The sequence below is a fragment of the Lepidochelys kempii genome, chromosome 8 (genome assembly GCF_965140285.1).
Source record: "Lepidochelys kempii isolate rLepKem1 chromosome 8, rLepKem1.hap1, whole genome shotgun sequence".
Classification (NCBI taxonomy): Eukaryota; Metazoa; Chordata; order Testudines; family Cheloniidae; genus Lepidochelys; species Lepidochelys kempii.
Window position 1 is genome coordinate 8,673,741 of NC_136387.1, and position 27,433 is coordinate 8,701,173.

The window sequence follows — 27,433 nt, forward strand, 5'->3', positions numbered from 1 at the left end:
TTCGGCCTCAGCCTGGCCCTGTCCTCCTTTACTACAATGTACCATTTTAACAAAACACACCCCCACCCCCCAGGGGCTGCGCGGGGTTGGTCTGTGCCCATCTCTCAAAGCCGGGACAGGTCCTGGCCCTGTGGGCTCTAGACAAGACAGGGCTTTGTCCTGCTTTCGGTAACCCCGGAGAGGCCCAGGAGTCCCTCTCTCCCACCCCCTTTCCACCAAGACTCCGCCACCAGCCGGGCGGCCGGCGGGGTTGGAAGAGGAGCCGGGGGCAGCGGGCGCCCGTTCTCCTGTCTCCAGACGCCGAGCGAGTCCCCACCGCGCCCGCTGCTCGCAGGGTGGGATCCCGGGTGGGCACAGCCCGGGCAGGCGCCGTGCGAGCTCCGCCGTACCCCTGGCACGACCCCCCCCCCCCCCGCCCCCGGCGCCGCCCGACAGTCCCGCGTCCGCAGCCCGCGATGGCCCCGGGACCAGCCCCCCGCCCTGCCCGCAGCCAATGAGCAGGGAGGGAGCCCGCCCGGCGGCGCTATAAGAGCGGGGGCCGCGGCTCCAGCCGGGCTCGCCTCCCCGGGACGAGGGTTACGGTGCGCTGGGACCATGTGCGGTGAGTGACGGGCTCGCCTGGCTCCCGGCTTCTCCCTCCCCTCCTCTGGCCTGGCGTGGGACCCCCTCGCCCCCTTTGCAGGGAGCCCTCGCCCCCCGCTTTTCTTCCGAAGCCGGAAAACACGGGGGGGGGCATCTCCTTCCATCCTGCCAGGGGCCCCGACGTTCGCGGGAGCCCCCCCACCCCCTGGCCTCAAGGCCCCCAGAAGGCGGAAAGCCCCTGAACCGGGGGGCCAAGGGGGCACCTCCTTTCCAGCCCAGCAAGGGGACTAGCACCCCAGCAAGGGGACGAGCGGATGCTTTTCTCTGCCCTCCGCACCTCCCCGTTCGCACCCAGCCTGGCACCGCCCCTTCTCCCTCCAGCTGAGCTGGAGCCAGAGGTGGCAGCAGTCCCATGTGTTCGCCCCTCGACCCCCAAAGCTTGTTGCTTTCATGGAGAATGCTACGGTGCGGGGGCAAGCTAGGGGAATGTTTTTGCCCCCCCATCCGGAGCCGGGGAGCCGGCTACAAGGTCCTTGGTGGCCACCCCAAATGGGAGTGAGGACAAAGCCTATCTGTAATCCTATTACAAACTCTGTGTGTGGGGGGGCTAATTACATCTTCTCCTGGGAGACAGCAGGGGAGCAAGCAACTGCTGGGACAGGAGTGACTTTATTGTTAATTTGCAGGGTTGTTGCGTTGGTCCAGGAGACCAGGTGCCTGAGGGAATATCGGTTATTGGACCAGCTCCTGTTAGTGGACGAGACCAGCTTTGGCGGTCCGCAGACCCAAAGAACAGTTTTCAGAGTAACAGCCGTGTTAGTCTGTATTCGCAAAAAGAAAAGGAGTACTTGTGGCACCTTAGAGACTAACCAATTTATTTATTTATAGACCCAAAGAAGAACCCTGTAGAGCTCAACAGCTTGTCTCTTTCACTGCCGGAAGCTGGTCTGAGAAAAGATATTTCCTCACCCATCCTGTCTTTTTTTTATTTTTAATAGCATTAAAATTAGCCAGAACCCCTGCTACAGTGTGAATAGGAGTTCTAGTTATTTAAAAATACAGAAAATCCAGGCTTGATCCACAACTGTTCTCTCTGGGCTTCTTTATTTTTTAGAATTCTGCTCTTGATGCATCTGTTTTGTGGGGTTGGTAAACCATAGATCTGGGAGGGTGTAACTGGCTTTTAACCATTTGTGCTTGTCATAGGTAATGCTTCCCATCCTTAACTCCCTTTTGGACCAGTCGTATCTTTCTGTTTGATTGTCCTCCCCCAAACTCCATCTTGCTGGCTTGCCCCCAAACATCTTTCATCACAACAGGCTTCAGGTGGTCCACTTCAGTGGTTCTCTGTTTTTGGGTTACTGGGTGGCTCCACTATTAATCTTTGCTCTAGATCAGTGGTTTTTTCCTGCTAACTCTGGGGGTCTGCAGACCATGTCTAAGATTTACAAAGGGGTCTTCACCTCCATTTGAAATTTTTTAGGGGTCTGCAAATGAAAAGGTGAAAACTACTGCTCTAGGTCCAAATGTCTCCTCTTGACACTTGGCTGTGTCTTCCCTAGGGGAAAAAGTGTGTTCTTCACTTGAGTTAAAATTAGGGCTGTCAAGCGATTAAAAAAAATTAATTGTGATTAATTGTGCTGTTAAACAATAATAGAATACCATTATTTAAATATTTTTGATGTCTAAATTTTCAAATATATTGAATTCAAATACAAGACAGAATACAAAGTGTACAGTGCTCACTTTATTTATTTTTGATTACAAATATTTGCACTGTAAAAAACAAAAGTATTTTTCAATTCACTTAATACAAGTACTGTAGTGCAACCTCTTTATCATGAAAGTTGAATTTAGAAATGTAGAATTATGTAAAAAAAACCCAACAACCTGCATTCAAAAACAAAACAATGTAAAACTTTAGAGCCTAAGAGTCCACTCAGTTCTACTTAAGCCAATCGCTCAGACAAACAAATTTGGTTACAATTTGCAGGAGATAATGCTGCCTGCTTCTTGTTTACAATATCACCTGAAAGTGAGAATAGGCGTTCGCATGGCACTGTTGTAGCAGGTATTGCAAGATATTTGTGAGCCAGATGTGGTAAAGATTCACATGTCCCTTCATGCTTCAACCACCATTCCAGAGGACATGCGTCCGTGCTGATGATGGGTTCTGCTCAATAACAACACATAGCAGTGTGGACCGACGCATGTTGATTTTTGTTATGTGAGTCAGTTGCCACCAGCAGAAGGTTGATTTTTCTTTTTTGGTGGTTTGGGTTCTATAGTTTCCACATCGGAGTGTTGCTCTTTTAAGAATTCAGAAAGCATGCTCCGCAGCTCATCCCTCTTTTGGAAGGCACTTCAGATTCTTAAACTTTAGGTCAAGTGCTGTAGCTATCCTTAAAAATCTCACATTGGTACCTTCTTTGCATTTTGTCAAATCTGTGAAAGTATTCTTAAAACGAACATGTGGTGGCTCATCATCCGAGACTGCTATAACATGAAATGCAGGGAAAACAGAACATGAGACATACAGTTCTCCCCCAAGGAGTTCAGTCACAAATTTAATTACCGCATTATTTTTTTAGCGGGCAACATCAGCATGGAAGCATGTCCTCTAGAATGCTGGCCAAAGCATGAAGGGGCATATGAATGTTTAGCATATCTGGCATGTAACTACTTTGCAATGCTGCCTACAAAAGTGCCATGTGAACGCCTTTTCTCACTTTCAGGTGACATGGTAAATAAGAAGAAGGCAGCAGAATCTCCCATAAATGTAAACAATCCGATGAAGTGAGCTGTACCTCACGAAAGCTTATGCTCAAATAAATTTGTTAGTCTCTAAGGTGCCACAAGTACTCCTTTTCTTTTTGTGGATACAGACTAACACAGCTGCTACTCTGAAACTTGTTTGTCTTAGCGATTGACTAAACAAGAAGTAGGACTGAGTGGACTAGTAGGCTTGGAAGTTTTACTTTGTTGTGTTACATAACTGCACGCAAACAAAAATGTAGATTTTGTTTTTTTAAGTTTCTCTTTCATGATAAAGAGATTGCACTGCAGTACTTCTAAGAGGTGAATTAAAAATACTATTGCTTTTGTTTATCATTTTTACAGTGCAAATATTTGTAATAAAAATAATATAAAGTGAGCAGTGTATACTTTGTATTCTGTGTTTTTAATACAAATATATTTGAAAATGTAGAAAAAAATCCAAAAAATTTAATAAATTTCAATAGGTATTCTATTGTTTAACAGTGTGATTAATTGCAATTATTTTTTTTTTAGTTAAATCGCGTGAGTAAACTGCAATTAATTGACAGCCCTAGTTAAAATCCTAGTGATAAGACAGTTTGTAGTAGTTTTCACATGACTCAGTAGAATTCTGCCATCGGCCTAGGCCACTTCTCAGAGAGGTGGATAACTACATCAACAGAAAAACCTCTTCCATCAATGTAAGAAGTGTCAACTCCACAGAGCTACTGTGCTGTTGTAGAGTAACAGCCGTGTTAGTCTGTATTCGCAAAAAGAAAAGGAGGACTTGTGGCACCTTAGAGACTAACCAATTTATTTGAACATTTATTTGAACATAAGCTTTCGTGAGAAGCTCACGAAAGCTTATGTTCAAATAAATGTTCAAATAAATTGGTTAGTCTCCAAGGTGCCACAAGTCCTCCTTTTCTTTTTGTGCTGTTGTAGCTATTGAATTAGCCAAGGCCATGTCTATGCTACAGCAAACCTTTGCTTTCCTACTGAAAGCAAGACCTTTAAGATTGTTGATTAGGCTGGCTTTGAATGTGACTAGATTCTATAAAAAGAACAGGAGGACTTGTGGCACCTTAGAGACTAATACATTTATTAGAGCATAAGCTTTCATGGGCTACAGCCCACTTCATCGGATGCATAGAATGGAACATATAGTAAGAAGGTGTGTGTGTGTGTGTATACATATATACACACACGTACAGAGAAGGTGGAAGTTGCCATACAAATTGTAAGAGGCTAATTAAGATGAGCTATTATCATTAGCCTCTTACAGTTTGTATGGCAACTTCCACCTCCTCTGTGCATATGTATATCTATCTTACTATATGTTCCATTCTATGCATCCGATGAAGTGGGCTGTAGCCCACGGAAGCTTATGCTCTAATAAATTTGTTCGTCTCTAAGGTGCCACAAGTACTCCTTAGTTTTTGTGGATACAGACTAACATGGCTGCTACTCTGAAACTAGATTCTATGATGCTTTAAAAAGTGATAGCAGCCTGTATACACTAGGGCTCTCAATGCTGCTAATGCAGTGCAGTTTAGCAACAGAGGGAATTTTTTTTTTTTTGAAAACTTTTTTTAATGTAGAGAGGCTCCTCAAAATTTGTGAGGAATTTGGTAAAGGTGAGGAGTCCATTGAGGGACAAGGAAAAGTGTGCTACTTACCTGTACTTGAATGAAACTTTAAAAAGGTTCTTGGTGTGAGATTTGGGCTCAAATTGAGTTTTACTGAGTCTCCCTTACTTTTATGCTCTGAAGCAGAAATCAGTGCTTTGTCTTTTTGAAAATGTCCAAGGAGATGTTCGAACATCTACTTACTTTTAAGTTGCTTTCATCAAAACAAACTTAAAAGGTACCTTAATTAAAACAAACAACAACAAAGCAACCTAGGTGAGAGACAACCCTAGGTAAACAGACATGTCAGAAACATTCAACTGAGAGACTGGAAGTGACTTAATCCGAAGGTATGCAGGCTTTATTGATTGAGGAAATAAGGGAGTTAATCCTGCTAACGCAGTTTAGTAACATTTCTAATTTAGGGGTGGGGTAACTGACTCAGTATGAAATAGCAAGGGGAGTAACCAGTCACGTATCGTGAGAATGATGTGATTTAATTGCACTCCGCCTTCTGCCACCACCAGCATTTGTGGACCAGATGTCTTCAGTAATATAACATTTTTTAATTTTTACAATGGAACTTCAGTCCCAAAATGCCATGGGAGGGGGGAAGAGGACAGGGAATCCTTGTTCTGGATGTGAGGCATCTGTAAAATGCCCAGGATAACATGTATGACCCCATTAACTGTCACGTACCCCTTAACACATACATGGCATGTTGAAGCTGCTCTGTGAAACCTGAACACTTTCAATATTCTCTCTACAGTCAGCAGATATTTTAAGATTTGTAAAAAGTATTAATAGTCCCTTAAGGTTTATTGTCTCCTCCAATGATGTAAATCTGGAAATATTCACTGTGGTACCTTCTTGTCTAATCTCTGATTTTGTGTATGTGTGGGGTGGGGTTAGGTAGTACATACAAGCCAAAGGTTTGCAATGTCGGTTCCTTAAATTTAAGTACCTAAATTTATCTACATAGAAACCTAAGTACCCTTTTCAGGTGACTAATCTGGAAAATTTTGGCCAGAATTGCCATTTACGTAAATGGCAATGTTGTTGCATGAAAATAAGGGAGGAAGAGTAGTAGTAGGCATCTGTCAGTCTCGAGAGACCACGGGTAGGTGCCACTGAGAGGTAAAAAAATTTACTGAGCTTGTTTTTATGGCATCTGCAAATGTGGCTGAAGAGACCCACTCAGGAGAGAGAGTCTCTGCCACATCTGTCACATTTAAAAGTGATGTTTCGATCCTATGAGGATGCAATGTAAAAAGTGTTGACTCTTTTAAGCAGACTGGCTATTTTAAGTGTAAAATAAGCTCTAGTCCATCTAAAAGTGAATTTCACTTTCTTCTCTCAGAGCTAAGTTTCTGGCACCAACAACGCACTCGCTCCAACTATTGAACGTGGACTTTAATCTCTTGGGGCGGGGAAGTGCCTTTACTTTCGGTCAAATTCAGAGCATAGGCTGCTCCCATCTTGGTGGAATCTTGCAATTACAAGCATTCTTGTGAAGTTTTTCAATAGAAAATTCTCAGAATCCTTTTTCTAACACATGACATGCAGTCTGCCAGAGAAAGCCAGAACTGCAGACTCTTGATGGGGGTTTAAGGAGAGGCCTCAAGCAAAGATTAACTCTGCTCTTTCTTAAACTTCTGAGCAGTATTTTGGTGTTTTGTTTGTACAGAAGCCATTTTGCACTGGAATAGACAATCAGCTACAAGTAACTTGATCAAACCAGATAATTACAGTCATTACTACAGTTTATAACTGGCTTCATCTTCTGTGTGATGCAGTTACAACATGGTATTGTGGTCAAAGGACAATACTGTAGCAAAAGACAAAAGAATGACTTTGAACATTAGCAGTTAGATATAAAATATCCAATTCTATCTTGTACCCCAGATTTATATTCAAGGACAACACTTCATTTTTTTTTTTTAAATTGTGCTAGTGAGGTGAGACCATCACTTTCAATGGCTTTACTTGATTTTTTTGGTATAATACTTAAGCTAAAATGTGTTAGCCTTTTTTATTACAAGTTCTGTTGGAAATTGCCTCTAGCTAACACTTTTTAATGGTTTTCAGAGGGATCAGTTTCACAAGTCTCCTTTATATCAAGTAAAAATATTTGTCAAACCTGTAATTTGGTTCAGCTTCCAGTGGATGCGAGCTTTTCAGAAAACACTTTACTAAAATGTTGGTCTAATTGCATGTTTCAGAGTAACAGCCGTGTTAGTCTGTATTCGCAAAAAGAAAAGGAGGACTTGTGGCACCTTAGAGACTAACCAATTTATTTGAGCATAAGCTTTCGTGAGCTACAGCTCACTTCATCGGATGCATACCGTGGAAACTGCAGCAGACTTTATATATACACAGAGAATATGAAACAATACCTCCTCCCACCCCACTGTCCTGCTGGTAATAGCTTATCTAAAGTGATCATCAGTGATGGGCTATCACCAGCAGGAGAGTGAATCTGTGTGGAGGGGGAGAAAACCTGGATTTGTGCTGGAAATGGCCCACCTGATGATCACTTTAGATAAGCTATTACCAGCAGGACAGTGGGGGTGGGAGGAGGTATTGTTTCATATTCTCTGTGTATATATAAAGTCTGCTGCAGTTTCCACGGTATGCATCCGATGAAGTGAGGTCTAATTGCATGTTGCTCAACTCCTCTTTAAATCCAGCCAAAAGGATGATCTGTTCAGGGAAGAAAGTACATGAGTGAATAAATTATGAAACACAAAAAAATACTGGAGAGGTTTGGTTTTGAGAATGAATTATTTCCCTATACCCAAAGAGTTTGTAATATATTCCTTGGCAACCCAGGTGCAGCTATCACTTTCAGCGTAATGGCCTCTAGTGGCTTCTGAACCTCTGAGTTGACATATGTAGAAACATAGCTAGAGTTTCCTAGAAACAAGGAGCCTTTAACAATTACAGCACACTGGTAGCATTGTAAAGGCCGTCCCAAAGGAAGCTTTTCCTGGAGCTCTGCATAGTCACGAAGACGCCACACTGAACATACATGCCTGAGGTGTCTTTAAAGACGTTGTGAAATCTGGCATAGAAAGAAGGGTTGGAGCTGAAAAGGGAGGCATGTAACAATGTTTTGGAATGATATTAAGAAATCTGTATTTAAAAATTCTGCTCTTGAGGCTGATGGCATGCACCAAACAACTGGAACTGGGTGTCTGAAAAAGCTGTCCAAAAATCCGCAGTCTAAGGAGCCTTTATATGTAATAAACTGTAGACATTACTTCCAAGAAATCCATTTAAGAATAACACTTTCAATGTGTTCAGTTAAATTTTTTTAAAAGCATCTAATGTGTCAATGTTCTCTGCACATACTGCCACCCGGATATTAATATGATGAGCATATTAGAAATGCCTAGGCTAAACAGATATATGCAGTGCTGTTGTTGCTGTGTTGGTCCCAGGATATTAGAGAGAAGATGGGTGAGGTAATATCTTTTATTGGACCAACTTCTGTTGGTGAGAGAGACTAAACAGAGGGATTTCTATTCTGTAGTGCAGAACTGTTCTACTGAGGATATGCTATTCTGGATCAGTCTAATGAGCACAATAGTTTATGTGAGATTAAAAAGCTATCAGGCTAATTGTAATATCTGTGGTAGAAATTCTTTGAAATTGCTGGATTTACACCAACAATGAATTTGTCCCTAGATGTTCAACTATAATATCTTCACTACAACTTCCTTGCTTTTGGAGGACCACTGGGATATGTAAATTATGATGTTGAGTTCTCAATATCTTTAATTGATGGAGTGAAGGTATTAACAAATGCTTCTTGTATTCAAAATGTTAATTAGTCATTGCAGCTCTGTATTTGTTAATAAAAACAATACTTTCAAGTTTAACTGTCTCTTAATAGCTCAACTTTTACTCCTTTAGCTCTGTGATGTCACTTTCACTAGTTCTCTCGTCTGGATATGGTTTTCTGGACTAGACAGGAGCTAATTTATAATGTTAAAGGCATTTTTTAACAGCAAAACCTTCCAGGCTACCATTAGAACAAAAATGGTCACAAGAATACATGTTTTGTCTTTTGCTTGCAGGTCTCCTTAAAAAAACAAACAACCCCCCCCCCCTGCGTGTACACACACACCAAAAACTGAATATAGTTGCACCCTCTAAAGTGATCAGTGATCAGTTATCCTTCAGTCTCATTATGCTATTACTCTGCTTCACCTCAGCCTTCAGAAAATGACCTGACACATCAAGAATTCCTTCCTGTCTTAGTGGTGTCCCATTCCCCTGTTCTTCTTTCCCTCCCATTCAAGAAAAGAGATTCCAGCTTGTGCACTTTCTTCTCATTCTGTCTTTCTGTTTATGGAGCAGAGTGTTCAGTTCTTTTCTACAGCAGATTGCTCTCTGAACAAGATGACCTCATAGACGTTAAGGTCAGAAGGGTCCGTCATGATCATCTAATCTGACTTCCTGCATATTGCTCACCACAGCACTTCACCCACCCACTCCTGTAATAGACCCATAACCTCTGGCTGAGTTACTGATATTCTCCAATTGTGATTTAAAGACTTCAAGTTACAGAGAAGCCATCATTGACTCTAGTTTCAAGCAGCAAGTGACCCATACTGCACAGCTGCAGCGGAAGGTGAAAATCCCCTAGAGTGTCTGCCAATCTGACCTGCGGGAAAATTTCCTCCTGACCCCAAATATGGTGATCAGTTAGACCCTGAGCATGTCATCAAGACCTACCAGCCAGACACCTAGGAAAGAATTCAACGGAGTAACCCAGAGCCCTGAAGCATGTGGGATGACAAATGGGACTAATAACTCTTCGTAGAGTCGGGTGACAAGCCGGTTATGTTGAGGGAGAACTTCGGGGGGGTGTCCTTTTGTCCCCTCACTTTTTTGTCCTTCCTTTTCGATGTCTTTTCTTTCCTTTGTATTTGCTTCCCTAGTTTTCTCTTCTCTCCCCCTGCTAAAATGACCATTGAACACCATATAAAGTAGAAACTTTTCAAAAATAGATAACTACTCAAAGTATCTATCCTATTTAAGCATTTTGGGCCCTGACTTTGATTACTAATGTCACCTTTTGTTGTACCTTAGTATTCAGATGTCTTAGTTATAGATATGAAGTTGATCACAATACTCTCATTTTCAGCTGCAATCATCATGAAGTGTTGGGAAGACTCTTTTTTCAGCTTTTGATGTTCGCTGCTGCTCCTAATTGGATATGACTGTGATGAGAATGAAAGGCTAAGCATTGCTTAGAACTGGTGCACTTGTTTAATGAACATGAACACTGTATTTGGTTTGCAGCATTTAAAATGGTTGGATAAATTTCTCTTCCCATTTTAAAGCCCACTGGGAATGACTGTACCAAATATAGACTTTATTGGGAAATGCGTGGTTGGTTGGTTTGTTTGTTTAATCTTACCAATAAATAAATGTTTTGAATTCCATAAAGGATTTTAAATCAATTTCTGAAGGGATTCAAACTAAATATTTGCTTTCTGTTCTGTCTCCCTTCCTCTCTCCTTGTTTTACAGGAATCTTTGCTTATCTGAACTACAGAGTACCTCAGACTCGGAAGCAGATATTTGAGACCCTGATAAAAGGGCTACAGAGATTAGAATACAGAGGCTATGACTCTGCAGGTATCTAAATTTACTTGTACATGTGAGCATTTGTAAACAGGATGATGCTAACTGCTTACCTTTAAATTTAAGATAATATGGCTAATACTTTTAATCAGAACTCAGCATCTTGATTTGCACAGTATTCTCTCAAGCTAATTTTATACCATTGCCAGGAGAGGATCAAAATAATTTATCTTGACTATTAATCTCATCTTCAACTTTCCTTAGGACTTCAAGGGCTGAACACTTGATTTAACCAGGTGTTCACCTATAATTGAGGTGTAGATCATGTAATCAAAGCAAACAGGATAAGGGAACACTGTCTACACACTATAGGGTTGGGTTTGGGGCTTTTTTTGGGTTGGGGTAGCATGTGTCTTGTTGGAGGGGGGGCAGGAATCAAGGAGGCTTATTAAAATGACATATAACTTTTTAATGTCACTAGGCAAAATCTAGCTGGGGGTCCTTACTTAGGCAAAAGTCCTGTTGACTTCAGTGGGAATTTTGCCTGAACTGGGGAGACAGGAATTGCCCTAATCTAATCTACAGGAGTCCAGTAATAGACTTCAAGAGTTTCTCTTTGGAGGCTAATTTTGAAGTAGAGCCATGCCTTTGCATGTGCATGTCAGTCTCATCTCAGGTTGGACATTTCTTATAGACTCAGACTTTAAGGCTAGAAGGGAACATCATGATCATCTAGTTAAATTCATTTCTTAAGTAACTGACACTCACAGATAGGTCTTCTGAATTCTAGGTGTTGCCATTGATGGAAATAATAACGAAGATAAAGAAAGGTACATCAGACTAATCAAGAAAAGAGGAAAAGTGAAGGCACTAGATGAGGAGTTACACAGTAAGTTTAAAAATTCGTATGTTGGCTTTGTATGTATTGCTGGTATGCAGATATCACCTTAGACCTCACTCGTGTGAAAACATTACCGCTGATCGCTGCATTGTATAACAGGCATTAGATTGGAGTGAGTGGTCTGTGATCAGCCACACTGGCTGTCACAAAGTAAATCCGTCTTCATGCTCCAAGTGTAAAGCAGCATTCTTCTTGTTAAAGTGATGGAAGCCTCAGTCCACTCTTCATTTTTGGGTGGCTACCATGCTCCTTGAAATATGAGCTTCCTCTTGCAAGCAGTCATATACTTAATGGACATTCTGCAGCAGGAATGGCAGAACATGGACTGTTGTACAACAGAAGCTCTTATTAGCACTAAAGCAACTGGCTGTCTTCACAGCATCAGTTTTATAGAACGCTTCTGTAACCCACACACCCTCTGGGTGTGGAGTTCTGCCCCATCTAGTGGGGTTGACACCACTGAGAGAGAGTTGGAGAGAGAGACACTGATTGCTCTAGCTAACAGCCAGTTGACCTTTAGCTCAGGCATTAGAGGCTCATGCACTAAGCTCCAGAGGTCCCTGGTTTGATCCCTCCTGCTGATGACCGGGTTCTGTCCATGTTCCACTTCCATCTATGAAAAGCAGAAGTCACGTTTCAATATATCTGCATTGTATCTTATAGTAATGTGAACTTTTGGCTTCGTGCATAACTGTTAGAATTGGTTGAAAATGGTTCAGCATTAGCAAATAAAGGTTTTAATCACAATAACTTGAACCACCCAAAGTTTAGTGTCATGAAAGTAAATACTTAAGGTTTTTTTGCCATCTTCTAACTGCTTTTTAATCTACTGAAATGTAAAAACGTTGGGGGACCAAATTCTGTTAATCTTGCGGTTTGTGTGATTTTAAGATTCAATTTAAAGCTGTTAGTGAACTGATTTCCCTCTCTATAGAACAAGATGGCATGGACTTAAAGGCAGATTTTGAAACACATTTTGGAATTGCTCACACTCGCTGGGCAACCCATGGAGTGCCCAATGCAGTGAATAGTCACCCTCAGAGATCAGATAAAAGGAATGGTAGGTATTCTCTGTACCAATCTGGAATCCTATTTGAATTTGAAATGTCACCAAAGACTTCAGAATACAGTGGATTACTGTAAAACTGATTTATGTGTGTAAATTTCAGATAGTCTGAACTCAGTTACCTTGTCAAACAGAAATTTCAGCGAACAATTTTGTGGATTTTTCTGAATTTGGCAAAGCAGTAATTGCTCAAATAAAACATCCCTGCATCTAATAGTCTTAAGTGAAATTTGTGTCATGCTTGAGAAACAAGTGCAATTAAATCACTAAGGGTATAAATTGTTCTACCAATAAATATTTGTGTGTATCAAAATTTTCAGTACAACTAGCCATCTACTCGGACACAATATAGAAATACATCTTATCGCGTCAAAGTCATCGTTGGTGTAATTGCATTTCGAAGGGATTAGATTGAGGATGAATTTAGCCTGTTGGGGGCTGTAAAATGCTTAGAAATTTTCGTAATGAAGTTTGAGCAATCTATTATGTCTGAATCCTGATTGGCTAGAAATTCTAAGGGCAGATCTACACTTAAAACACTCCACAGGCACAGCTGCATTGCCCTAGCACTTCAGTGGAGATGCTGCTACACCAGTGGGGAGAGCATCTTCCCTTAGCATAGTTAATCCACCTTTGCAAGAGGTGGTAGCTGTGTTGATGGGCCAAATGTTCAAAAGTACTCAGCCCCCAGCATACTAATCTCTGTTTAAAAACCTTGCTACTTATTGTGGGAACTGAATTCTTTTGAAAATTTGGCTCATAATAGTTTTTATTTTTAAAGAAATTTCTTTATTTTTAAATCTTCCCTTACTGTCAGTCACCCCCAGGAGTGAAAATGGAGTTACCCTATTTGAAAACTTCTATCCAAACAATGAAACTTAGCTGTTTTATTGTTTGAAGTGTCCAGCTGCACTAACACATTCTTTGATTGAGACTACAGTTTCCGAATGGCCTGTTGTCTCTTACAAATGTAATGATTTTTGGGTGGTGAATTTTTAATTGGTTTACAAGGGGTTTAATCATTGCTTGATCTGGCTAAATTCATATATTCTATTTAACATAATTGTTAATATCTAACAAAACACTGTCTATAATAAACTAAAGTTAATAAAGATTACTGTTAATATTAATATCTAGTTGCAATATTTAATCTCAGAAATTGAGTGTGATCTCTTTAAAGAGGGCAACAGACTTCTTTTTGAAAAAGAAGATCACACTCTTCTCTTCCCCTTATAAACCAATCAAGCTGTTTCTCCCATTGGCTGGCTGGGAAGAGGGGGGAAAAGAGATTTACAGTTTCTATTCTGGGAAGTGCTTCAGTACTACTGTGGTGGTGAGGGCTGTATAACTATCTTGATACGTAAGTCCTATGAGGTTGTATTTTAAAAAACAGAACTCCTAGGATTTTGTAGTTCACTCTGTGGGTTCCGCGATAAATCTTGATCTTAAAGCTCTGGAAGTAACTAATGTATTTTGTGGCTTTAAGCTTCTGACTTTAATTTTGTGTGTATGGAGTTTCACATTCGTTTTTTAATTTGAATCTTCCCTTCAGAGTTTGTAGTTATCCATAATGGAATCATCACAAACTATAAGGACCTGAGGAAATTTCTGGTACGTTTATGACAACTTGAATAATTATAAAACTAGAAAATACAAGCAAACACGTACACATGTCTCCTGGCATCTGCATAATGCGAATTACAATGTGCATGCAGTATTTCATTTAAAAACTGTATTATAATGGAAGCTGCCTAATAAGGACACCCAGGAACAGATACAATGCAGTGCATTTCTGGCCCTTTACATGGCATGACTGGTATTGTCTGCAAACCTCTTCGCACATTGTTGCTCATGTTCTACCCTGCACTGTTATAGTTACCTAAAGTCTCTCATCTAAATATTCCTTTGAAAATAATGCTATTCTGTTTTGTTATATCCTTACACTTCGTTCAGTGATAAATATATACCAGCCCAATGTGATCCTCTGTTTGAAATATGTATCTTTCTGGTGAGACACACCAGTTAAAGGCACTTGTTGAGTTCCTGTCTGAGGAAGAAAACACTTACCTTGCCTTCAATATATAACATTGCAGGAGACCAAAGGCTATGAGTTTGAATCTGAAACTGACACTGAAACCATCCCAAAGCTGGTCAAATACATGTATGATAACAGAGAGACTGAAGATATCAGCTTTTCAGCCTTGGTAGAGAGAGTTATTCAACAACTGGTAAGTGTGGAAATTCCATCTTTCTGTGTGAAGGGGGACTGCTTATGGTGCTATTCGAATATTCTTCATGAATTTATTGAATCCCACAGAATTAATTAAAAGATGCTGCAAATAACTTTTTAAAAAACTTTTTAGTGGTTTTTATAGAGCAAGTAATTAGATTAAAACATTGGAAGCTTGAAAAACTTGGTAAATCTCAAACTTCGTTAGCAGTATTTTAAAGCAGTAAGGGGCGTGTTGCTGCTTTTTGCTAGACTGCTTTATGTTTAAAACACAGAGCTAGTTAGGGGACTGGTGAATCCATCTGCATAGACTGCCCACCCCTTCTGCAGATTTTGCTTTTGAGCAGTTCTGCACCCCGCCTATTTTATATTGTCCCTGTATGTGAGAGTCTGGAGATAGTCTTGGTAACATGGGGCAGGAGTTTGCTCTTGCACAGTATGGTACTTTTCAACTTCAAAGGTCTCTAACAAACATTCTTATAAAAGGCTGCTTCTGAGTGTGGTGTCTTGGAGCCCCATACTTGCACTTGACAGTAAGGAAACTAAGAAGTAGTAGGACCTGAACTTTGGCCTACAAACTTGGGAATCATCCCATGTACATCCTGTAATGCATAACAAATTTGTATTACATTTCTAAATCTTACTGAAAATCTACAGCTGTCAGTTTTCATTGACTCTTAAAGTTGCTCATGAAGAGAATTGGCAGTCTTTTGTGTGTCTGGCTTGGGGTGGGAGGAGAGGGAGAGTTCTCTTTTTCTAATCTTTCTGGCAGTTTGTAGAGTGCATGTTTGTCTGCCTTGCATTTATTCCATTACTTCCTGGCCGACCCTTTCAAGGGGGCAATCGGACTTCAGGAAAAGACTCCAGATAACCTAATGAGCTAGACCCAAGAGGCTCCTCAGGAAGAGAGGGGCCCAGATTAGTGCAGAATGTGACTCATTCATGTAACTTTTGGGGGGGGATTTTCCCTTTTTTAATCATTTGTTTGTATGGTTTCCAGGAAGGTGCTTTTGCATTGGTTTTCAAGAGCATCCATTACCCAGGTGAAGCTGTTGCCACCAGGTTAGCAAAAATCCATTTTTTAAAAACCCATTTTCTTCATTCGTGGTGGTCTGTAATATAAAATCTCTGATCAGTAAAATATGGGAACAATCATTTCCGTATTTAGCCATTTTATTTTCTAAGTAACTATAAGCGTTCAACCAAACGCAATTTGAAAACAGAGTTAGAAAAAAATGAAATAAGGAAACTTGACTAATATTATGATGAAAATACTGCATCTGTACATAACATCCTGTATGTTCTTGAGCTGAGATAGATAATGGTTGCAAACTGCAACTCAAATTCCCTCTGAACACTTCTTTAATTGACCATTAAATATAATCGATTTTAGAGATCATGAACTATTCATACTTTCTAAAACTACAGAATTCTAAAGGATTAAATTGTTTCATGAGTTTCATTTTGAAAGTCTCTGTTATAAAGGCAGCCTTGATTGTTGAGGTAATAATTGTGTAAAACGTGAATTAGCATTTTGTAAACACAACTGAAAAGCCATCAGAACTTGACAAACCAGACTTATTCTTGATGCACGTAACTCGGTTATTTTATAGGGAATTGATATATTGTATCAAGAGAAGAACTTACTAAGGCAGACATACCACATAGGAAGGGCTATAGGTGTGGAATTTCCTAGGTATGCTGTAGAACAGTGGTGGGCCACCTGTGGCCGGTGGGCCACCTGCGGCCCATCAGGGTAATCTGATTGCGGGCTGCGAGACATTTTGCTGACGTTGACCGTTCGCAGGCATGGCCCCCCACAGCTCCCAGTGGCTGCAGTTTACCATTCCTGGCCAATGGGAGCTGCAGGAAGCAAGGGGCCGCAGGGACGTGCTGTCCGCCGCTTCCCACAGATCCCATTGGCCAGGAACGGTGAACCACAGCCACTGGGAGCTGTGGGGGGCCATGCCTACGGACGGTCAATATCAGCAAAATGTTTTGCAGCCCGCAATCAGATTACCCTGATGGGCCGCAGGTTGCCCATCACTGCTGTAGAGTGTCATTTGAAAAGCTCCGTTTACCTTCTGTATCCAAAGTGCTTTTAATGGGTATACTTGCTTTACTGTTTATAACAGACCCAAAAAGGAGAAAGGGCTTGTGCACTCTTCCTTCATTCTGAAGAAATACTGTGAATAATATATTCATTCAAGCTGGCTAGAAGCCATTGAGCTAAAATGTTACACAAACACTGATCTCTAGCTCTAGTCCAAGAGACAAAACTCATGATAGTGTTTACAAACTCTGCTATTTCTGAGTGGAAAAGCAACTTTCAGGAAAAAGCAAAGGCAAGCAATTTACAAGATGGTAATTCATGTTTTACACAACTGTTACCTCACTTGTCTCAGACGGCTTTTTACAGTACAGCTATGTAGTCAACAGAAGCAGTGGCATTCCTTTTGCTATAGGCATGGAGATGAAAAAACTAATGTAAAAGTCTCCTCTATGTTTTGGAACACATAAGCAAAATCCTATAACTGTGATGGCAAGCAGAATTTTCCATGCCAGTGTTTATCTGAATTCCTTATTTTAGTGTTCTCTGAAACTGGGTGTTCACAGTAATATGTAGGGAATTTTTAAAATTATGAGGAACTCAACGTAGTTGTTTTTAATTTGAGAACAGCTCTTTAAACCTTGTGGATCTGTATGCTGACTCTTTTTAATTGAAGTTAAAAAAAATTGACTGGTTTAAAGCATATTCTAGTGACTTAATGTGGTGTATGAGCCATCTGGCTCAAAAAAGTGATAGAATTTTGCCTTGCCTCCTAACATCACACAAGTCCATAGGCACAGTAATTAGGGTCCTGAGTTTGAGAGGAAGAAAGGCAAAACAAATCCCTAGTTATACAGTGATTATTGGGTTTACACTTCTCTGCCTCTGAAATGAGACAGCAGTAACTTTGTATGTAGAAAAGAAGAGTTTTTTTAAGTGTGTAGTATAAAGGGATCCGACTACTGCTTTAAAGATTCACTCATATACATTTCCGTATGTGCTGTGGAGGAGAGCAGCCTAGATGATATACTGAGGGCAATCTCCCTTTCCAGCAGCGCTTGGCACTCAGCAGCTGCAGGAAGGAGGGTGGGGGGCGGGACCTGTAGGGCAGAGCAAGCCCTAGGCATGAGATACTGCACCAGCAGCAGCCATAGCTGCTGCACTGGCAGCCTGGGGATGTAACCATCTAAGGTTATAACATGCCTTCCCATAAGAGGGGTGGTTGTAGGTGGGGAAACTGGGTTACAGTTGAATTATTCCCAATATATCATGCCACAAGAGTGGGGTTGGAACATCTGCCTCCCTATGGAATAGGAAGGGGTATGGCCTTTCAACTCTGCAGATGTCTGTTTAATCAGTGAACCTACTCTGTATAAAGGATTTTCTAGCTAACTTGCTCATTGTTGCATTCACAGGCGAGGGAGTCCTCTGCTCATTGGAGTTCGCAGCAAATACAAGCTTTCCACTGAACAGATTCCTATCTTGTATAGGACATGTAAGTTATAACTAGCTTATCTGTTTGTTTTTCAAGATATGTAACAAATACAGAGCAGGATTTTCTTTTAAACATAAATTAATTTTAAGTCACATTAAGTCCTTTCGAAGAGAAGAGGTTAACTTCTGTACTTTAAAACAATCAAAAGATGCTCAAAGTGAGTTCTTACCTGAAAATACCCAATTTTGTATTACTGTTTAATGTCCATTTGAGAGTGGGGTTACTTAAATGCAGTGTATCTCCTTGCTACCAGGTAGTCTGAACAAAATGCATGGTCCTACATTACACATTTAGAGTATTCAACTCAAAATTCTAAGAAATGCAGGTTTCCTCTTAGAAATGGTGATCATTGCTTTTTTGTGATATCTTGAGTTGTGTAGTTCACAACCTATTTCAAACTGGTTGGGTTCTGCATTTCAGATTGGTCTATATGTTGGACGTGTCTGATTTTATTTAATCACTAGGCAACATTGAGAATGTGAAGAACATATGCAAGACCCAAATGAAAAGACTGGATAGTTCTACCTGCCTTCATGCTATTGGAGATAAAGCAGTAGAATTTTTCTTCGCTTCTGATGCAAGGTAACGAGCTCTTGTATTTTTTGGTTTGCCCTGTAGCAGTGACAGTCAGTTTTTGACACCTTATCTGTTGGTTCTCTGCTGCTTTTTTGTGATTTGGAGGTAGGCTGTTCTATCATGGAGATTTGGGAAGCCCAACTGGAAACTAGTCTACTTATTTGATAAGGATGGGAAAACTTGTACCATAGGTAGGAAAGAGCTTTTAATAGACCACCACCAGTTTTTGAGCTGTATGCTAGTGATGCTTGCCAATCTCTAGCCTTTCTGCCTCTGATGTAAAATATATCTAATGCAAGTAGTCAAAGCGAGTTTAAGCCACAACTACCAGCAATGTATGTGTAGCTAGAATGGAGGGTAGCTTTGTTTTTGAATCCTACTTCTGCTGCCCGCTGAAATACTGTTCCAAATATAAATCTGTCTCTTCTCTGTTGGCCTGTCTTTCTGTAGTGCTATCATTGAACACACCAACAGAGTAATTTTCCTAGAAGATGATGACATTGCAGCAGTGGCTGATGGGAAACTTTCTATCCATCGGCTAAAACGTTCGGCTAGTGATGACCCCTCTCGAGCAATCCAGACTTTGCAGATGGAATTGCAGCAAATCATGAAAGGTAAGTTGGAACATTTACAAATATAGCCTATTCAAAGGTGGATAGTCTTCCTGATATTGGAGTGTGGGGGATTTATACCCCAAGAAAATTGCCATCTGATCATATAATGACTTTAAAGTCCTTCCTGGAAGCTGGCAATCCCAGGACATCTGAACAAAGGGAGGATAGAGAGTGCATGGTACTACCTGCCCCTGTAGATTATGACATTAAATTTGTGCCCTATGTAGTTTTTTTGTTTAGTTTTTAATGTGTTCAGTACTCATAAGCCTGGACTGATCTGACAAAGCTATAACACAACACATCAGAACTTTGATTACAAAGAAACTATTTCTGTTTACAACTTCCTCCAAAACACAGTTATTAGATTGTCCTTTTTAGGGAAAACTAATCCCGTTAAATGGAGCAAATAGCCTACTCTTCTTCCCTGCTCTATCCCTAAATCTCCATCCAGGCACAACTGGTGAGATGTTACATTAACGCTTTATCCAAACCAGCATGCTTCTACAGGTCATCCTAAAAGTTGACTCCATAACTGAAATAACAAAAACAACTGAAACCTTTGTGTTCGTCTAAACAGGTAACTTCAGTGCATTCATGCAGAAGGAAATCTTTGAACAACCAGAATCTGTTGTCAATACCATGAGAGGCAGGGTGAATTTTGAGACCAAATCAGGTAGCTTGGAATATTTAATTATTAAAGTTTTTTGTTGGCTTATAACAAACATTTTTAACACATTGGCTTAATAATAAAATCCCTTGCTGAAGTATACTTTTTTCTTTTTGTTGGGGGTGACTACAGTTCTGTTGGGTGGTCTGAAGGACCACTTGAAAGAAATCCGAAGATGCCGCCGACTGATCATTATTGGCTGTGGGACCAGCTATCATGCTGCAGTAGCTGTACGTTCAACCTGCTCTAAAATAGATGGAATACTTCTCTTTGTGGTTTAGAGAACGGCTTTCTTTCTTAAGCCCTTGGTATGGGAGTCTGACAATATATGTAGCTTTCTTTCCCCTTTCCTCTGCACCTAACACTTAGTGTTAAACACTTTTGTTTTAACACAGATTTACTATGATCTACCATACCAGAAATTAAACTTTCTGCTCCTTGATGCTACTGATTGAAACTGATCAGTAATTACAGCTGCCCTATCTTCTATAACAGGAATAAATAAAACCTTTATCTTAATAAGTTTTGTAAATATACTCATCCTTGTCTCCCCTCTCCCACTCTTAAACTATAAAGTATTGATGTGGATGGCAGTATTAAAAAGTGTCCTGTGCTTACTGACTATAGACCCGACAAGTGTTGGAAGAGTTGACAGAGCTGCCTGTGATGGTGGAACTTGCTAGTGACTTCCTGGATAGAAACACGCCTGTGTTCAGGGATGATGTGTCCTTTTTTATAAGTCAGTCAGGTGAGTTGCCTTGACCGTTCATCCCTATCTGAATGGAGGCATGTAGCAAAGTATAAAAAATCCAATAAATAAAACTTATTTCTGTCTGAATGTCTTAATTTGAAGTAAAACAAGGGAGGAGAATAATTAAAGGTATCCGAACTCTCTATTGGATGCAAATCTTGCTTTTCAAATCAGTGGCATGAATCAAAAGTAGAAACAGCTTGTGAATAATGCTGAAATGAGGTTTCAGTGTAAATGTTTTCAGTCATGTTTACAAACATTTTCTGTTGTGCACAACTGGATTCAATTGGTTAGAGCCTGAAGTAACCTTGAGTATGACAGATTTAAAGTTTCCCGGTGCTCTTGCTGTTCTGTGTTTAAATTTAAATGTCAAACTGCTTGTTCTGTAGGTGAAACTGCAGATACGCTTATGGCCTTGCGGTATTGTAAGGATCGTCGGGCTCTAACAGTTGGCATTACAAACACTGTGGGAAGCTCAATATCCAGGGAGACTGACTGTGGTGTACATATCAATGCAGGCCCTGAAATAGGTGTGGCAAGCACAAAGGTAACTCTATTTACTGTGGCTTTTTATACCTTTCCTCTGGGAAATCCCATCAAAATGTTAATATATCGGTAGTTAAGATTTAGGTTGCATTTGCAGTCAAGTCTAGTAACATTGTGTTTTTGTCTATAGGCTTACACCAGCCAGTTCATCTCTCTTGTAATGTTTGGCCTCATGATGTCTGAAGACAGAATTTCTTTGCAGAGTAGGAGACAGGAGATCATCAGTGGGCTGCAAACATTACCTGGTATATTTGAAGTTCATACTTTTTTACTATTCCAAGTATTAGAGCTTATTAGTGCACTGAGATTTTCCCTCATTCTGGAATACAATTCTTTGAAGTAAAGTGGTGATATTTACTTGATTTTAAGTAGTACATCTGTCTCTGTATAATCCTTCCTCCTGCTACCTGTCTTTTTAAAATCACATTACAACTTACAATGTTTCTCTTTCCTATGGCTTCATGAAAGGTATGCATAATAAGGAAAACTGATAGTTGTAAAAGTCTGAAAACTGTGACTTATACTCAGAGCTGTCATATAAATGGACACCAAGTAAATAAATTGGAAAACCGAGAAATGTCTTACTCTTAATGTAAATTATAGTGAATGTTTTTTCGGATATAGGTTCCTTTTAAAGTAATTTAGAGTATTTACTATTCAATTTAAATCATTGCTGAAATAAATCAAGCTTATACAAAACAAGTTCCGGAGAGAATTATAAAAGTATATTTAAAAATACTAAATGGATCATGTGGAAACTAGATCAAATAGGAACTTTTAGAATCCAGTAGTCTCTGTCCAGCCTTCATAACTTTGCAGTTTTGTAAATAAGTTTTTAAATTCCTGTAATTGAGTCCACTGTTACTGCTTCATTGAAACAGATTGAAATACTGTCAAGCTAATAAACATGGAATAATGGCATTCATGCTACATTCTCTTTTGTTATATTATCTGATAGAGATGATTAAAGAAGTCTTGTCTTTGGATGAGAAAATACATGACTTGGCCCTTGAATTGTACAAACAGAGATCGCTCTTGGTTATGGGTCGTGGCTATAACTATGCAACTTGCCTGGAAGGAGCATTGGTGGGTATGCTTTTGAAAACGTAAGGTCCTATTTACATATATAATATAGCTTTCTTCTTTTTCCTGTAATTACATTTTTGGATTAGAATTAACTGTACCAGTTACTTCAGCGATCAACTTTTAATTCTTTCACTCCCCTTCCCATTGCTTTTTTGCTCCATCTGCAAATGTACTGTATACCGGCAAATATAATGTATAGTGATTTTTAAAAAATTCCAAAAAACATATATGGCTAAGGAGAAAAAATGTGTGAACCTTTTATGCTGCACCATCTTCGCAGTAAACCTCTCTCACTAGGACTATCAGATGATACAGTATGTCTGGTCAGAAATGATCACCATTCTCTGAAGACTTGACTGATTCTCAGATATAAACCTGAGAACTGTCTGTAACTCTGGCCATTTTTAACATGTCTCAATCTGTGTTGCAAATTTCTTTGACTATACCTAGTCACTCCTACCCCATCTGGCTATTTTTTTGCCCCAATCAAAGACTCCCATTGATTTCTGTCAGACATAACTCATGAAATGACTACACCACTTTTATAGAACTGAAATTAAGATAATTTTGCCAAAAATAAGTTTGGGAATTAGTTTGTCTTAAGATGAAATAAATCCATTTCTGAAAAGAGCATGTTAGAATTAACCTGTTAGCTGTTTAAACATGGAAATAAGGTAACATTCACGTTTGTATCTGTTTTTGCTCTCTGAGGTTCTTACCTGTTTTGCCCTTAATGCTCTGACATTTGCTTTCTAGAAAATCAAGGAGATAACGTACATGCACTCCGAAGGTATCCTGGCGGGTGAATTAAAGCATGGACCACTGGCTCTTGTAGATAAACATATGCCTGTTATCATGGTAATTATGAAGGATCCCTGCTTCACCAAGTGCCAGAATGCACTGCAACAGGTCATTGCTCGACAGGTAAGCTGTCTAGTGAGCACTATCATATGGAGAGATGTTCTGCATGTTGAAATATGATACTACTGATCACACTTCAGAAACAGAATGTGATGGTGGTTTTGTCTAATCATCAAATCAGATGCATTTACCATCTATTATAATATAACATTAAAAGTTGACACCAGTGGTGAAGAGTGACTTGTAAAAATGCAGTTGGAATAATAATAAAGCTGTATATGGTGCTAAAGTTAAAATTGAGATTAAATTAAAAATACCACCATGTAAACAAGCACCTAGTTTCCTATAAAATAAACCTGCATTGACATTTTTCTTTCCATATGTTTGAGTAATGCTTTCAAAATATACTATAGGTATTTCAGAAACCAGCAACATACTCCCCAAAAAAGTTGTTGTATGTCACCACTCTTCATTATTACATTTTATTTATAGGGTCGCCCAATTATTCTGTCTTCTAGAGAAGATACTGAAAGTTCAAAATTTGCATACAAAACTATTGAGCTCCCACACACAGTTGACTGTCTCCAAGGAGTCTTGAGTGTTATTCCCCTACAGCTGCTTTCATTCCACCTGGCTGTTCTTCGAGGATATGATGTAAGTGTCTTCTATATTTAGGTACTGCAGTTAGAGAAACGTGCTTGTGAACTTCCTCCAACCAGCCTAAAGAGAGGGGAATACTTAATGTATTTTAACAAGGGAATAACTGTGCTGTTAGTCAAGATAGGGGGTTTGTACTGAAATTCTAACTTAAGCTGCTTTTAACTAGAGTATAAAAAATCGATTTTTCTAGAGTGAAATTGAGCAAATGATCTGTCATTAGACAGAAGTCTGCAATTTATTTTCAGGAAATACTTCCAGGTTAAGTGAAATTTATTCAAGGAGCATGTGTGATACACTTTCATAAAATTTACTAAGAATATGGACCTCTGAATGGTGACCATTCTTGGAGAGTCTGTTCCAATGCCTGTCTTAAATTTTATTATATGACAAGGTGTTTTATCATAGCAGGGGTGGGCAAACTACGGGACAGATCTGGCCCCTCAGAGGTATGGATCCGGCCTGCAGGACTGCCCCCCGTGGTGCCGCAGGCCCCGCACCGCTCTTAGAAGCGTCCGGCACCACGTCCCTGCGGTCCTGCGGCAGAGGGCTGAGTGCATTGGCCTTGCCTCCAGGCACTGCCCCCCACAGCTCCCATTGGCTGGGAACAGGGAACCATGGCCAATGGGAGCTTCGGGGAGGTACCTGGAGGCGTGGCAAGGGCAGTGCGTGAAGCCCTGTGCGTCCCATCCCAGGGCTGCGCAGGGTCGTGATACTGGCCGCTTCTCGGACCAGAGCGGCACAGCGTGCGGCCAGCGCAGGCAGGCAGGGAGCCTGCCCTGGCCCTGGTGCACGCCACCGCCACCCCAGAGCCACTTTAGGTAAGTGGCGCTGGGTTGGTGCCCAAACCTCTCCTGCCCCCAACCACCTGCCCTGAGCCCCCTGCCTGCACCTCGCACCCCTCCTGCATCCCAACTCCCTGTCCTGAGCTCCCTCCCACAGTCTGCACCCCTCCTGCACCCCTGCCCTGAGCCCCCCTCATACACCCTGCTCCCCTCCTCTGCCCCAATCCCTTGCCCTGAGCCTGTTCCTGCACACTGCCTCCTGCACCCCCAACCCCTTGCCCTGCATGCAATTTCCCCACCCAGATGTGGCCCTCGGCCCAAAAAGTTTTCCCACCCCAGTATCATAGTAATCCATATATTCAAGGAGGGATGGATTATAAGGCAGCTTTTGACCTTTTTTGTGGATTTAAAATCTCAAACTTTTTGAATTAATATTCTTGTGAATTCACTGGTGTTAGGACAGATGGGTGGCAGAATTCATTGTTGCATGCATGTGTGCACACAAATTGAATTAATTCAACAAACGTAGAAGATTGCTTTAACTACTATATAATGAAAATCTGTTGTTCATTCCAGGTGGACTTTCCAAGAAATCTGGCCAAATCTGTGACTGTGGAATAAACAACCCACAATAGTGTGGTGGGTTTTTTGTTTTTCCCCACGAAGTTCTAAATTTTACTCCTGTTTTTAATTGATAGTTCCATAATGTTAAGTGGAATGATCCCCAAAACTTTCCAGTTAATGGTACCGTTTTTAACTTTGTTTTTAATGCTGTTTTAAAAGCTTTTGATGTGCCTTGTACCCAAGTGCTTTTGCTTCTGGCAAATGTTGTTCCTCTAAATCCTAAAAATTGCCAAAGAAGAAGAGAAAAATAATTGTTTACACAGGTATAATGAATGAACTTTTTTACTACTGTGCAATATATATAATATATACAGCTCTGGTCAGAGTAACTGTGAATATTTTTGGCCAACACTACTTAACTAGTTTTAAAGACTAAATATTTATAAGTACAATTGTATAGCTTTTTAAATTATTTTTTTTCCTATGTTGCTTATCTGTAGCATTGGTAATGCCCAGAATGTAAATTCTGGGCATTTAACATTTATTAATTTTGTGTACAGAGTCACTTTCTAAAATTTTTTATCTTTGAACTGGAAATCTGTGGCCTTTGAGGGTTTCCTTTCCTCACCTTTCTTTTTTTCTCCTAGCTTTTCTGGACACTTTCCACTGCACCTAATATTTCTGTTAATCCTCTTTTTCCCACCCCTCTGCTGTGGCTGAAAATTCCCAAAGAGACTCCTTAAGACTTCAGATTTATTCTACTAAAAGTTCACCTAAACCAGATCAACAGTTTGATTCATGTGCAGTCCCAACTTCATCTGCATGGAATGTACTGTGCAACAAAATAAGGGAACTGGGTATTTTCAAGTGGGTTACAATGCTTCTGTTAAAAGATTGTACAATCAAATTCCTATGCAATTAAAGAAAATAGAGAATGTAAACTCTTCGTGTGTGTGTAGTCTTTTTACCTGATTCCTGCCCATTCCAAACTGGTGATGAAAGAAATGAGTATACAGTAACTACTCTTCAGTACAATATCATCTGCTTTTCCAGCTTTGCAGATACATTTTCTTAATCTTTGTACCATCAGAATATTAAAACAATCACTTATTTTTGCAAGAATGAAAAATGAGTAAAGTGCTGTCCAAGGCTTCATTTTAGAGAATGGTCTTGAACTTAAGACAGTGGACAGGATTTCAAAATCTGGGTCAAACTATGCTACAGGCTTTCTGTGTGGCCTTGGACAAGTCACCTAATCTCTCTCTGCTTCAGTTCCTTGTTTGTAAAATGGGCATAATTTTTCCTTTCTCCCACCTTTGTGTGTCTTGACTAGTTAGACTGCAGACTTTTACTGCATGTATGTACAATACTTAGCACAATCCCAGTCCCAGTTGAATTATTTCCTTTGAGGTACATACACAGCTAAGGTAAGCTTAATAATTATGTGTAGTAATTAACTTATACAAAAATACCATCCAGCTCAGTAGATATAAGTAGAGTAGGAGTTAGGTTATATTTACCTCTACATTTGGCACTGATGCGACTGCTGCTGGAATGCTATGTTCAATTTAGTGCCCACAATTCAAGAAGAACGTTGATAAATTGGAGAGGGTTCAGCGAAGAGTCATGAGAATGATTAAAGGATGAGAAAACATGTTTTTATGGTGATAAAGTTCTTTGAATCTTACCTTCTCTTTGTTAAGATAAGGAGATAAGGGGTAGCTTGATTAATCTAGAAGTACCTACATGTGGGGGGAAAATATTTAATAATGGGCTTTGCAGTCTAGTAGAGAAAGGTGTACATGATCCAATGGCTCAAAGTTGAAGCTAGACAAATTCATACTGGAAATAAGGCATACATTTTTGACAGTGAAGGTAATTTTACTATTGGAAGAATCCACCATGGGTCATGGTGGATTCTCCATTGCTGACAATGTTAGAAAAACATCAAATCTTGATCTTAAAAAGAGAAGCTCTAGGTATTATTTCAGGGACATTCTATGGCCCAGGTTATATAGGC

The 27,433-nt window shown here is 40.2% G+C and overlaps 1 protein-coding gene across 1 annotated transcript; it reads left to right on the top strand.

Moving 5' to 3' along the window:
* Positions 1 to 537: 537 nt before the first annotated feature.
* Positions 538 to 26,354, top strand: GFPT2 (glutamine--fructose-6-phosphate transaminase 2). The gene is made up of 19 exons (XM_073355414.1): positions 538 to 601; positions 10,511 to 10,618; positions 11,355 to 11,453; positions 12,400 to 12,525; positions 14,084 to 14,142; positions 14,625 to 14,759; positions 15,762 to 15,823; positions 18,227 to 18,306; positions 18,771 to 18,888; positions 19,333 to 19,496; positions 20,074 to 20,169; positions 20,296 to 20,393; positions 20,791 to 20,911; positions 21,304 to 21,461; positions 21,591 to 21,705; positions 22,419 to 22,546; positions 23,303 to 23,470; positions 23,900 to 24,061; positions 25,426 to 26,354. Exons 1-19 carry the CDS (start codon positions 595 to 597, stop codon positions 25,468 to 25,470), a joined length of 2,049 nt encoding a protein of 682 aa, XP_073211515.1. The 5' UTR covers positions 538 to 594; the 3' UTR covers positions 25,471 to 26,354.
* The last annotated feature ends 1,079 nt before the right edge of the window (positions 26,355 to 27,433 follow it).